Source organism: Mesocricetus auratus, unplaced genomic scaffold, assembly GCF_017639785.1.
Source record: "Mesocricetus auratus isolate SY011 unplaced genomic scaffold, BCM_Maur_2.0 Super-Scaffold_100007, whole genome shotgun sequence".
NCBI lineage: Eukaryota > Metazoa > Chordata > Mammalia > Rodentia > Cricetidae > Mesocricetus > Mesocricetus auratus.
In genome coordinates, this window is record NW_024429191.1 from 65,580,296 (window position 1) to 65,593,795 (window position 13,500).

Consider the following 13,500-nt stretch of genomic DNA (forward strand, 5'->3'; position numbering starts at 1 on the left):
CGTCCTCAGTTGCTGTTACTAAGAGCACCACCTGTGCCCATTTGTTTTGCTCCCTTATAAAAGGTGGACCTTGCCCACCTCAGTCTCTCTTTCCCTCGCTGCCCATCCCCCTCCTCTCCCCCTCCCCCTCTCTGCCTCTCTTCCGTTCTCCCACCACTCCTGTCCCCAGAAGCTGGTCTCCCCACTCCTCCCCCTTTTCCATTCTCTTCCCCCAATAAAAAACTCCACTCTAGCTGTCTGTCGAATGATGGCATATCTCTCTCCCCCCCTCTCTCCCTTCCTCTCTCTCTCCTGCCATTTTTTAAACAACAGCTGTAGACAACTTCCCTAGGACTGTAGACTATATCCGCAAACCATGAGCCAAATCTTTTTCTTTTGTCAGATATTCTGTCAGTGATGAGAAAAATAACCAATGTACAGGATCTTGGCATTATAGTCCAGGTTAGCTAAACTCACCATCCTCCTGCCTCAGCCCCTTAAGTACTATGGTTACAGACATGTGCCACCATGCTGGCATTAGATGGTTTGTTTGCGACGCTAGAGATCAAACTTATCATGTTACACATGCTACCCAGATGTTCAACCATTGAGCCACAGTCCTGACCCCACCCCCTGCTTTTTTTTCCCTTTGAGATACGATCTCACTCTGCTGTTCTGGAGCTCACTGTAGACCAGGCTGGCCTCAAACTCAGAGATCCAGCTGTCTCTGCCTCCTGAGTACTAAAATGAAAGGCCAGTGTCACTATGCCCAGGCCATATGTTTCTTATACACAAATATTACACAACCTTTTTACTTGCATTTTAGCTCATTTTGGAAACATACTATTTTTTAGAAAAATTATACATAACTAAGACAATAACATGTTTTATGCTTGTACTACAAAGTTCAACCTTAGACTATTAAAAAAATATTTATTTGTGTGTAGGGCATACACACAGAATCCAGAAGAAGAAACTGAATCCCTCAGAGCTGGAGTTGTAAGCATTATAGGACACCTGTCTTGTTGAAGAGTGGTGAGATTTAAACTCTGGGCCATCTCTCTAGCTCCTAATTATTAAAGTTATTTTTCCATTTCATGAGAACTAAAAAATTTTAAACTAGGACATAAAATCCTATTTAATCAGGCACAGGTGACCCACACAGTTTACAATGTCCTGGAAATTAGAGAAGACGTACCACTGTCAACCTCTCAGCTCCCAGGCTTGCCACAAAATCAGTTGCATTCAGAGCAAATTACCAATCTCCATAATTACAGCATATATTAATAGCACTTCATTTCTTTATTTTTTTTCTTGGCACTATTGGGGATTGAATCCAATGTCTTCCTTATGCTAAACAAGTAATTACCACTCAGCTACATCCTCATACTCAGCTCTTGCTTTTTGGAGGTGTGGTCTTGTTATAGCACGGGCTGGCCTCAAACACGCTATCCTCTAGCCTACATCTTTAGAATGCAGAGAATTACAGGTATGTGCCACCATGCCAGGCTTAATTTCATAGTTTATATTCAACAGATTTTACCATTTTTCCTTTACTCTCAGGAATTATATTAGGTGCACTTCACTGTGAAGACCACTGGTTGAATGGTGGAATGATAAACATTAGTTTCTCAAAAGATATGAGTGCAACCAGAGCTTGCATGAGGAATGTGCACAGGGTACTCTGGAAGGGTACAGAGAAGAGACACTTGGTTCATTACAGATGGATGGATGATGACAGGTTTCCTAAAGAAACTGATAATAAATGGACACCTACACAATATACAAGAGATCGGGCTGGCCACAGACGGAGACAAGGCCGATGAGTTAAGAAGAAAGTCTCATTCCCTTTCATCTGGATATCAATGGGAATAACTGGCAAAGGGTACGTAGGAAAGAATTGGCTTTGCCTAAAGAAAGGTCCAGACTTTGTCCTCAGGTCTTAGGAGGAAACTTTAAGTGCCCAGAAGCTCTGATTACGTCAAAAATATTCCTAAATGCAAACGCCAGTAAGAATTCTGAAAACTGGGACTTGGGTGAGATTCTTAGATTGTCTGCACTCTGGGCATATTACAGAAGGATAAGACATCCCTGAGCATGAAGATGCCTGACATGTCTGCCACTCTCCCACAGGGCACTTCTTCCTTGGGCTGGCTTTAATCTGTAGCTTGTCCTTGTAATAAAGTATATCCATAGTGCTCAATGAGTTCTGTTTGTCTCTCTAGAGAATTATTGGATTTGAGGTTGGTTTTGAGAAACTCCCAAACTTGCAGCTGGTCTCAAGAATGAGGGTGGTCTTCTATGATCTCTTTCTTCCAAACTTTGTTGGAACTCTGTCTTTACAGTTGGGATCAGAAGTCTTTGGTTGACTTGGAAGTTTAGGACTATGCTTTTAATCTTGCAGTTTAGTTATCATCAATTAAGGGTAAAAATGTCCTAACTATGGCTGGCAAGATGGCTCAGTGGATACAGGCGCTTGTTGCCAAACCTGGTGACCTGATCTGAGTTCAATTCCTGGAACCCACGAGGCAGAAGGAGATAATTTACTACCATATGTATACACATATATGTATATACACACACACACACACAAACATGAACAAATAAATGTAAGTATATATACTATTAAAAATTTTAATGTTTAGTATAATATACTATATCTATATAAATCTACATAATCTGAGGCTGGAGAGGTGGTTTGGTGGTTAAGACCACTGACTGCTCTTCCAGAGGACCCAGGTTTGATTCCTAGTAACCACGTGGTGGCTCTCAACCATCTGTTAACTATACATGTGGTGCACCAACATATATGTAGGCTAAGCACATGTACACACAAATAATTTTTTTAAAAAGAAGAAAAAAAAACTATCTAGTCTAGTCCTAGAGTAGTCACTTTGGCCAGGAAAGGGTAAATAAAATGGACAAGAATGACAATGGCAGTGGGAATAGGAAGAGACACATTTATGAGATTTACAATGCTAAACTAACAAATCAAATGTGAGGGGTCAGAAGAGAAATCAGGGATGGATTCCTTACACAGATGGGTGGTAGAGCACTAACTTAGTATGCAATCCCTAGCAACATAAAACAAACAAACAAAACAGAGTGCCAGGTTTTGTTTTTGTTTGGGGGATGGAAGAAAGGTTGGACAGTTAAATCTGAGAAGCCTTTTAGACACCCAGGTAGAAGTCAAAGCAAGGATGGAGGCAGAGTTGGGAGCCATTAGAGTAACCACAACAGCCAATCATGTGAGTGAACGGTGTTGATGAAAGACAAGTCAAGCAGACTTGAAAAGGTCGGTTACAGAGCATCAATATTAAGAAGATAGGAAGGATATTTAAAAACTCCTAAAGTAGCAGCCTCAAAGGTTATGTGAAAGACTTGGGAGCTATGATTAACATTGAGCTGTATTTATATTACCCTTTTTGTTTATGTAAATTTTCTCCACCTTTTAGTGAATAGTTATTTTTTTATAAGAAAATGCTTAATTTTGAAAGGACTGGTCGGGCGGCGGTGGCGGCGGTGCAGGCCTTTAATCCCAGCACTCGGTAGGCAGAGGCAGGAGGATCCTTGTGAGCTTGAGACAAACCTAGTCTACAAGAGCCTCCAAAGCCACAGAGAAACCCTGTCTCGAAAAACCAAAAAAAAAAAAAAAAAAAAGGACTGATACATTTTTTTATTCCTTTACTTTCCCATGTATATACATAAAAGGGAAACAAAGCCAAATCATTTTCTGACCTCTCCCAAAGTCATTCATGATTCAACATAACTTAATTATTAGTGTCTATAACCAATGATTTTGTTTTCCAATCCATTTTGAAAGTGCCATCTTCAATGCTACTGCAAACCATCTGGAACTACTTAACTTTGCCACCCTGCTGTGATAGCTCTCTCCCTCTTGGGAAGCCTGTCCCAGCTGAAATGAATAACTGAGAAAACAACTGCTTTGAAATTGATAACACAAAATAAAATAAAAAGATTAAAAAGAAAACTTATAACACACAGCCTTAAAATGAGACCTCAGCATATTTGTTTCTCATGGATTAAAACGAATTGATCCTTGGTATTGTATTATATTGTTGCTGTACTGTACACAGTACTCATTTATAAACCTACACAAGTGGCCTCATACTCTCACATTCGAATCAAATGTAACATCATCTCTATTTTTTCAAGAAGTAAAGGGTCAGAAGATATGGCTCAGTGGTAGAATAGATACCTACCAAGAAAAAAAGGAAGCCAGGCATGGAGGCACACCTTGTAATCCCAGTACTTTGGGAGCTGGAGGCAGGATTTTTTTCCTCATAGGTGTGTGTATGGTGTGTTAGGAGGATGTTGGGAGTTGTTAACATTTTAAAATTATTGTTCTTTCAAAATGTTACATGTTGTTTTATATAGCAGAGTATATCTATGCACAATTTTCCATTTTGAAATTTAAAGGTAAAATTTTTATCCTAAATGTTACTCTAAAAAAAAACTTTTTAGAGCCCGGCATTGGTGGCGCACGCCTTTACTCCCAGCACTCGGGAGGCAGAGGCAGGTGGATCTTTGTGAGTTTGAGACCAGCCTGGACTACCAAGCGAGTTCCAGGACAACCTCCAAAGCCACAGAGAAACCCTGTCTCGAAAAACCAAAAAAAAAAAAAAACTTTTTAGCCAGGATGGTAGCCCACCCATTTAAGCCTAGTACTTAGGAGACAATGGCAGGTAGGTCTCTGTAAGTTCCAAGCCAGCCTGGCCTACAGAGTGAGCTGCATGGCAGTCAAGGCTACATAGTGAAAAAAACAAAAAAAAAATCTCCCCCTCAAAAGGATTTACTTTTATTTTATGAATGTGAGCTGAATGTATGTACAGCACATTCATGCTTTGTGCCCAGTGAGGATAGAAAAGGACACTGGGTTCTCTGGAACTGGAGTAACATGAGTGCTGGGAACTAAACCTCAATCTGCAAGAGCAGCAATTCCAACTTTTAAGACACTTTAAGTTGCCTAAACCTTCATTCTTTTCTTAGCTACGCATCTGTTTTTGTTGTTGCTGCTGTTTTTGAGGCAAGGTTTCTCTGAGTAACCCTGGCTGTCCTAGAACTCACTCTGTAGACCAGGCTGGCCTCAAACTCAGAGATCTGCCTGCCTCTGCTGTGATTAAAGGTGTGTACAACCACCCAGCTGAGAAAATGTGCGTTTTTAAGTCTTTATGAAGCGTTTGTAGTCAGAATTACTTCTAGGACAGGAGAGAAGACTAGGTGGTTATGAGCACTTACTGCCCTTTCAGAGGACTGGAGTTGGGTTCCCAACATCCACATGTAGGCAATTCACACCCACCTATAATTTCAGCTCCAGAGAATTCTAGACCTCTGACCTCCATAGGTACCTGCCTATGTACACACCCTACACAGGCACATTTTTAAAAAGAAGTATTTCTAAGTATTTAGAAATTCAGACATTTAAAAGACCAACACTCCAAGTATGTCAAGGTGTTTTGAGATTCAGTGATTATGCTGGAAAGTGTTGGAATCATTTGTACACGGCTTGTTTTTTTTCAAATCTGGACAGAGGCAGATAGATGTCTCACTTGTAAAATGAAGATCCTGAATACAAAAATGACCTAACACTAGAGTCAGCTGGTCCTGATTCTTGTGACTAAGTCTTAAGCTTTCTTAAAAGAATAAAAACTAAAAATGTCATTACACATTTTAAAACTTTTAACCCACTAAGAACCTTAAAGATACTTTACATAAACAAGCCAGCCATTTTATCTCTGTTAGCATCAGAACAAAATACAGTACAAAGTCTGACCTTATATGAATTCAGAGTATAAAAATCTAACTTTAATTTTGTTAGTTTTATCTCAAATACACGCTTCTGCTCTCCATCAGTGATCACCATATCATTTTAATCATTTTCTAATTTGTATGTACATTAAAATTAATCTTGTTTCCTTTCACATTAAAAAAAACCACCCACATCTTACCATCTCACTTTGTACATCTCATCATGAACATCTCAATTTTAAAAGCCTTGAAATGTTCAGGGCTGTACTACATTAATGATAGGGTAGGGGCGCATTCTCTAATGCTTAAACTGTGTCCCTTAAATTCTGGGAGCGCATTTGTAAAGGCTAAAACTATCCAAACAGTACTAGTCCGAGATAAATTCCTTTGCTTCCATTATATTGTAAGCAGAAGCTTTGGTGTCTTTGAATAGTGTATAAAAAATGGCATTCTGTAGGTTCTTTTCTTTGATAGTTTACAAAAGAAGAAGTACTCTAAACCGTTAATGCTGCTTACCCCTGGGTGGTGGTATTACACGCCATTTTATTTTTGCATTTCCCCAAAACGCATTATTCCCTTGATAATCAAACATTATTTTAAAATTAATTACCAGACGGTTTATAAAGTGTGGCATCCACACGGTCCAATTCCACAGACCTGCTCAGTAAGAATTTTTCACTTTGAAAAGCTTTAACAGGAGCATGGTTTGATCAGGTGCCTACAGGGTCAAAGACAAAGACAAAACAGCTATCTTTTCCAGGCCCTTCTTTTAGGTTTTGGAGAAATCCAGGAAGTGGGTTTGAATTTAGCTGCAGTGAATCTTGCAGTAGTAAACTTTTTGGGTGGTCAGAGTAACACCTTTCATTGCTACTATTAGCTGAATGGCAAACGACTCGGGCTTAGCAGTGTTTGCAGAGGTATTATTTTGGAACAATTCCGTTTGGAAAGAAACGCAATTGTAAACCGTTTCTATTTCAAGCCCATAAAAAGCAGAACTCGGATGAAAGGCAAAGCCTTGACCTTTCTATTTTAGACTTTCATCTGGGTAGCTAAGCCATCTGCTTTCCCCCACCTCCCACCCCATCTACTTACTTAATGGACTGAAAATACTGCACTTAATTGCAATTTTATCAAACCAGGCTGACTAGTCTACTTTAATGAATTACAGCCGCGTCTTTTCACCTAAAGACTTGGTTGGTAGGGCTTTACTTACCCTCCCTTCCCAATTCCTTCCCATCTCTCTCAATTATGAGCTGTCGAATGTCTGTAAAGTATGGTACTAGGCTTTCGCGTAGGAAAGCCATCTAGAGAGCTTTTCATTTCAACCGTGAGCACCTGACGGAAAATCTAGGGGTCTGGGCTCCTTTGAACACCGGGACGGTATATTAGCTTTGTTGCGGTTACGCAGGAAGGCATCTCACAGTCCATAAAGGAGCGGGCGTCCCCGCCGCCCAACAAGGAACGTAGCCCGGGAAAGGGCAGGCAGACGAAGGTGGGAGGAAACCCCAGGAAGAAGGGCGCTGGGAAGAATGGGGAGCCCAAGACGGGAGGGAAGACCTTCCCAGGAAGGAGCCAGAGCCGGGGAGGGGTGTGCTAAGTGGCCGTGAAGCTGGCCGAGAGAGCCGAGGAAGAGGGGCTGGGAAGCAGGCGCGGAGACCCCGCCCGGGTGCCCCGCGGGGACGCGGGTGGCGGGGACGGGGACCCAGGCCGGCGACCCGGAGACGGCGGCCCACCCGCGGCCGAGCCCCGCTACTTAACTATTTGTAGAGCTGCTGCAGGCACAGGTCCAGGCTCTCGCCCTCCACCTCCTCTCGGGTGATGCGCTCCGACAGCGGCCGCGGGAGCGGGGGCAGCGGCGGCAGCTGGGGCTGCGGCGGCGGCGGCACGGCCGAGTGCCCCGGGGCCGCCGCTTCCTCCTCCTCCTCGCCCTCGGCTGCCGCCTCCTCCTCCACCGCCTCCTCTTCAGGCTCGGGGTCTTGGTCCTGCTCCCCCTCCTCGGCCGCCGCTACTGTCGCAGCGTCCTCCCCCGGTTCCTCCCCCGAAGCCTCGGCCGCCTCAGCCGCGACCAGCTCGGCTTCAGGCTCGGGCTCAGATTCGGGTTCGGGCTCTGGCTCGCCGCCGCCGCACGGTCCGCGGAACTCGCCCAAGAACAGCTCCAGGAAGCGTCGGTAAGTTTTCTCCTCAGGGATGCAGCCCGCCATCGTTGCTCATGCCCCGAGGTCCACCGGAAAGTGGGTGGAGGGTGAGCCCAGGAGGATGAGGGGGCTGCTTCGGAGCCTCGCCTCCCGCGACGGAGGGGGAACGGCCGCACCGGCACCGGCGATCAGCACTGGGTTGCCTGGAGAGGGCTCCCGCAGGCGTGCGCGCCACCGAGCTCTGACGTGCGCGGCCCGGGGGCGGGGGCGGAGCGCGCCACCCCTCTCCGGTCTGGAGGGAAAGTTGGTGGCGGGCGCGCGCACAGGGTCCAGCGGCAGCCCACCGAGAGCTCAGCCCACGCTGCCTAGAGACTGTCGCCATGGCAACCGGTTCTAATTAAGAATTCCAGGGTCCTTCCCGTCGAATCTGTGTAGTAAGGACTCTGAACTCCTGCACTCCAACTTCGAATGGTCCTTACTGAGTGAAGACCCTAATAGTGTGAGTGAACTAATGCATCTCTGTTGGTTCCACTAGGACTGTATTGACTTCATTTTCTTTGCTTGCCTTAGTATATCTGTTCATATGATACCACACAGTAAACATTTTTACTAAGGATACAAATGGAAAAATTAGAGATGGGGCACAAGCACCTAAAAGGATAGTTTTCTTTGCTTAGGTTCTTTCATCTGATTGTAAATATCCCCATTTCACAAAAAAAAAAAAGATGTGGGAAATAAAATAGTAACTTACTCGCTTTAAAGTCCAGACTTTCCAGCAGTGACATTGATATCCAGATCTAAGTCTTGAAGCTTTTAGAATTTCCCCCCTAACTCTGCTCTATGAAAATTTATCTGTGCCTCGTGTCCACACAATGTCTTATTTTTATGGGGCTTTGCAGTTTACACATGTTCATCTCTATAATCCTCACCACAGCCCTAAAGGATATTATCATTATGATTCTGTTTTACAGATAAAGAAACAAGCCTTAAAAACAGTGACTTTGCTCAAGGTCAGAAGCAAGCAATGCAACAAGGACTCAATCCATGGTTGAAATGGTAGATTTCACTTGTAAGTTTTCCATCTCACCAAACTCCCCTCCTTAGCTTCTGAATGATGCACATCATATCGTATCACATGATCTGTGTTGTCTATATTTTGTTTGTTCTTCCCCAACACCTCCTGTCTTTTTTCTTTCTTGGGTTAAAACTGACTTTAAATTATTCTAATTTTCTTACCAAACTATACACAAACCTGTTATTTTCAAGCTTCCTGGTGATGGTGTTGGTGGTGGGTGCTCAGAGGGACTTGTTATACAGCTGTATGGATGAGAACATCATTGCTGCATACTGTCATGTCCATGGCAGCATGTAATTCACCACAAACATAGTGATTTTTTTCTCTGCTCTGAAAAACATGTACTCACAAATTATCCACTTCATCCTTTCCATTTACTGTTTTTGGGTTTCAGATGGATTTAGGATCTGAAATACCATTTCCAGTCAGTTATTAATGGCAGAAGAGGGTGTATTCTCACCAACTGTTTTTCTATAATACTATATTTTTTAATCCCTGACCTGATACTTATTTTAAGATTAAGTGGGTTGGACTTACTAATGGTATCATGTAAAAGAGTTCTATTCTCTCTCCTAGGTAAAGGCTAAATAATACATGATAGAAAGTGTTTAGTAAATAATGCACTTGGAATTTTTGTAAGATAAATGGAAAGACTCAATTAGTCTGTGTAAAGCAACTTCTCTGTAGAATGCCAACAGCCTCCAAACTAATTTCATTTTCACCCTACCCATTCACTGCCATTTCAGAAAAACTAGAAAAGAGCTAGGTGTGTTGGAACAAGCCCTTAATCCCAGCACTCTAGAGGAAGAGGCGGTGGTACACTGAGTTCAAGTCCCACCTGAATCACCTATCAAGTTCCAGATCAGCCAGGGCTATGTAGTGAGGTCTTGTCTAACAATAAATAAATAATAACTAGACTGCAGCAACTTTATTTTATTTTATTTAGGTTTTTTTTTGAGACAGGGTTTCTCTGTATTGTTTTGGAGGCTGTCCTGGAACTCGCTCTGTAGACCAGGCTGACTTCGAACTCACAGAAGAGATCTGCCTGCCTCTGCCTCCCAGGTGCTGGGATTAAAGGCGTGCGCCACCAACGCCCGGCTTGCAGCAACTTTAAATGTCCAATTTTGCATTCCAATGAACTATTACTATCTCCAATTTTAACATGGTGACATTTACTTAGGAGTGCGTAGCTGTCAACGGTAACAATGCATGTCAAGCTACATCTTCCTTCATAATGTAGTTTCCTACTTCATTTAGATGACACTTGTGACATTAATTTATGACTCAACCCACACATCAAAGGGAAATGATGTATGTTGGTAAAACATTACTTTTAAAGAATAAAAGGGAAAGCCCACACCTCTGTTACTGGAAATGAGAGGCGTCTTTGCTTGTATTAATAAAGATACGCCTTTACAAAGATCAATATGGATCCTATTGCATTCTTTTAGCAAAGGAGCTGTCAGCGGTTGCTGACAGCAGTGTAGGATCCCAAAGCAGTTGTGTAGGTGGTTTTGCCATTGTCAAGTCTTTTAATCATTATTTCACATCACTTTGCTTTCCTTTCTCATCACACTTCTCGAGTCCATTTCTATTTACTTTTTGCTTAATAGAAAATATAGTGACACATTCTTAGAGTCTCAGAGTTGTCTCCTAAATTCAATTGGTTTTTCTCAGACCACCTGATTTCTTCCTGGCTCTTAACATAGTTTGTACTTTATTTTCATCTTTGTATTTATCTCATTAGGTGCATTGTCTCTAGAAAATAAGACTACATTTTACTGCCACTGTATTTAAAAACAAATGTAGTTATCTGTACTTAATATGATTTTAGTTTTTGCTGAAATATAAATTTTTCATTCAAAAATATATGAAAAGCATAATGTTTATAAAAAGCAAAGCAAATTCTTTTGAGATACTTTTCTTACAAAAATATGCAGTGTCCTTTTATGAATTTTCATAGCAATGTTTTAGGGTAAAAATGTTGAATTTAGTAGCTTCTTGTATAGCTCAAACATTTTCTCAGTTATTTACCCAAGAGAAATAACTTGCCATATACACAAACACATACATGAAAACCTGTATGTAAATGTTCAGTTGTATTTATAACATCTCAGACATTGAAGCAATAACAAATCCATGAACATGTAAGATGGATAACTGTAGTATATTCACACAACAGAATACTACTTGTCAATAAAAACAAATGAACTAAGTATGGTACATGCCTAGAATCTCAGTACCCAGAATACAACAAGACTAAGAGTTGAATTAGATGTGGTGGTGCACACCTTCAATCCCAGCTCTAGAAAGGCAGAGGCAGTTGGATCTCAGTGAGTTCAAGGCCAGCCTGGTCTACATATCAAGTTCTAGAACAGCTAGGGATACATAGTGAGACCATCTCAGAAAAAAATAGGCAAGGGGGATTGAAGTCAAGCCTCAGTTCATAGTGAATTAAAGGCCAGCCTATCTTTGTGAGATCTTCATAGTCAACACAAATAACAACAACAAAAACCATACATGTTGAGAGGGCTGGAGTGATGGTCCAGCATTTAAGAGTACTTGCTTCTTTTGTAGAGAGCCTCCACATGGAGGCTTAAAACTGCCTGGGTAACTCCAGTTCTAAGGGACAATGCCTCTTTGGTACATATACATATATGCAGGCAAACACATATACATACAATAAAAATAAAAACATACTGAAAATAAAAATTGCACAAAAGAGGGGCTGGAGAAATGGTTCAGTTGTTGAGAGGACTTATTACTCTTGCAGAAGACACAAGTTTGATTCCGGGCACCTACATGGAAGCTCATATCCTCCCATTAACTCCAGTTCCAAAGAATTCAATGCCCTCTTCCGGCCTCTGCAAGTATGAGACATGGCATATTGTATGCATACATACCAGCAGGCAAAACACTGATCACATAAAATAAAAATATTTTCAGTTGCACAAATGAATACATATTATTTTATTCATATGTTTTTTTGTTTGTTTGTTTGGGTTTTTGAGACAGGGTTTCTCTTTGTAGCCCTGGCTATCCTGGAACTAGCTCTCTAGACCAGACTGGCCTTGAACTCAGAAATGAACCTGCCTCTGCTTCCCAAGTCCTGGGATTAAAGACATATACCACCACCTGACCCATATGGTATTCTAAAAAATAGGCAAGACTAAACCAGAGGTGGTGTACATGGTAGTACATGTTTGTAATACCAGCATGCAGGAGGCTGAGACAGGAGGATTGCAAGTTTAAGGTCAGTCTAGGCTACATAATCAGAACATCTCAATAAAAACAAGTGACCAACGAAAAAGGCTAAACTAACCAAATGTGAGAAATCAGGAAAGGAGCTAGAATTAATACTGTAAATTCACTAAACATGTTCTCTCACTGAGTGTGGTGGTACATGTCTTTAATCTCAGCACTCATGTGACAAAGGCAGATACATCTCTGTTAGTTCAAAGTCAATCTGGTCTGCCATAGTGAGTTCCAGCACAGTCACAGCTACAGTCTTAAAAAAAAAAAAAAAAAAAGACAACAATATTATCTAGTTTAACTGGGGGATTATATGAATTATGAAATTATCAAAGTATATATTAATGATAATAGGGATGTAGCTCAGTGGTAGAGCACTTGCCCAGCATACAAAAGGCTTAAAAATATACATTGAAAATGAGTATACTGTACATGAATGAAACCTCAATAAAGTTGATTTTTAAAAAGAACTGACTTGTGTTTAACCTTGTCCATTTTGCTACCATGCCCATTCTTTCCTTCCTTGTTCCATCCACTCCATACTGCTGCAGAGCTGACCGGCTTAGACTTCGGTCACTGGGCTTCAGTGACAGTTGTCTTTCAGTTGTCATTTGCCCAGTGGGAGGCACTGACAAGAAACTGTAAGTTAGGAGAGCAAATCAGCTGGAGCATTTCTCTTCTCCCTTGTCTCAGTGCTGAGTCTGTTTCATCTCCTTGGTGACTTTGCTCCCCTTGTTTGTTCACTGGACTTCAGGCTGGACAGGGATCCAAGTCATCTTCCGTTCTCCTTCAGCCTACGGATAGTGGCAGCTTCCAGATTCCTAACCTTTTAGAATCAGAAAAAAGTTGTTCAGTTTTGTTTATCACTGTATAAATAATTTTCTGCATTTGTTTTAACTAAGAGGATACAATAACAAAAATTTAAACTATGAAAGGATTATATGGAATAGAATTTAAAGTGGATTAAGCTGAAATTACAGCAAATTTTAGGTCTAGAAGATTCTACTTGAAACAAAGTTAACAGTGGATTTCTTTTCTTTTTTTTTCTTTTTTTTTGAGGCAGGGTTTCTCGTATTGTTTTGGAGGCTGTCCTGGAACTCACTCTGTAGACCAGGCTGAGATCACACTCACAGAGATCCGCCTGCTTTTGCCTCCCAAGTGCTGGGAGTAAAGGCATGTGCCACTACTCCCTTGCCAAGGCATGTAATTTTTAAAAATCTGTAACTCCTTAATTTATCTCCAGTTGATATTTTCTTAAGTTATGGAAGTCTAGAATATATACTCTATCTT

The 13,500-nt window shown here is 41.6% G+C and overlaps 2 protein-coding genes across 3 annotated transcripts in view; both read right to left on the reverse strand.

Moving 5' to 3' along the window:
* Positions 1 to 8,115, reverse strand: part of Ppm1e (protein phosphatase, Mg2+/Mn2+ dependent 1E) — a 129,859-nt gene extending 121,744 nt beyond the window's left edge. Inside the window, exon 1 of the mRNA XM_005076890.4 lies at positions 7,507 to 8,115. Coding sequence (XP_005076947.1) covers positions 7,507 to 7,949 — 443 coding nt within the window. The 5' untranslated portion in view covers positions 7,950 to 8,115. The remainder of the gene's footprint in view (positions 1 to 7,506) is intronic.
* Positions 8,116 to 11,960: 3,845 nt separating this feature from the next.
* Positions 11,961 to 13,500, reverse strand: part of Rad51c (RAD51 paralog C) — a 36,522-nt gene continuing 34,982 nt past the window's right edge. For both annotated transcript variants that reach the window (XM_021231069.2, XM_005076889.4), the window contains one exon: positions 11,961 to 13,036. In XM_021231069.2, coding sequence (XP_021086728.1) covers positions 13,000 to 13,036 — 37 coding nt within the window. In that variant the 3' untranslated portion in view covers positions 11,961 to 12,999. The remainder of the gene's footprint in view (positions 13,037 to 13,500) is intronic.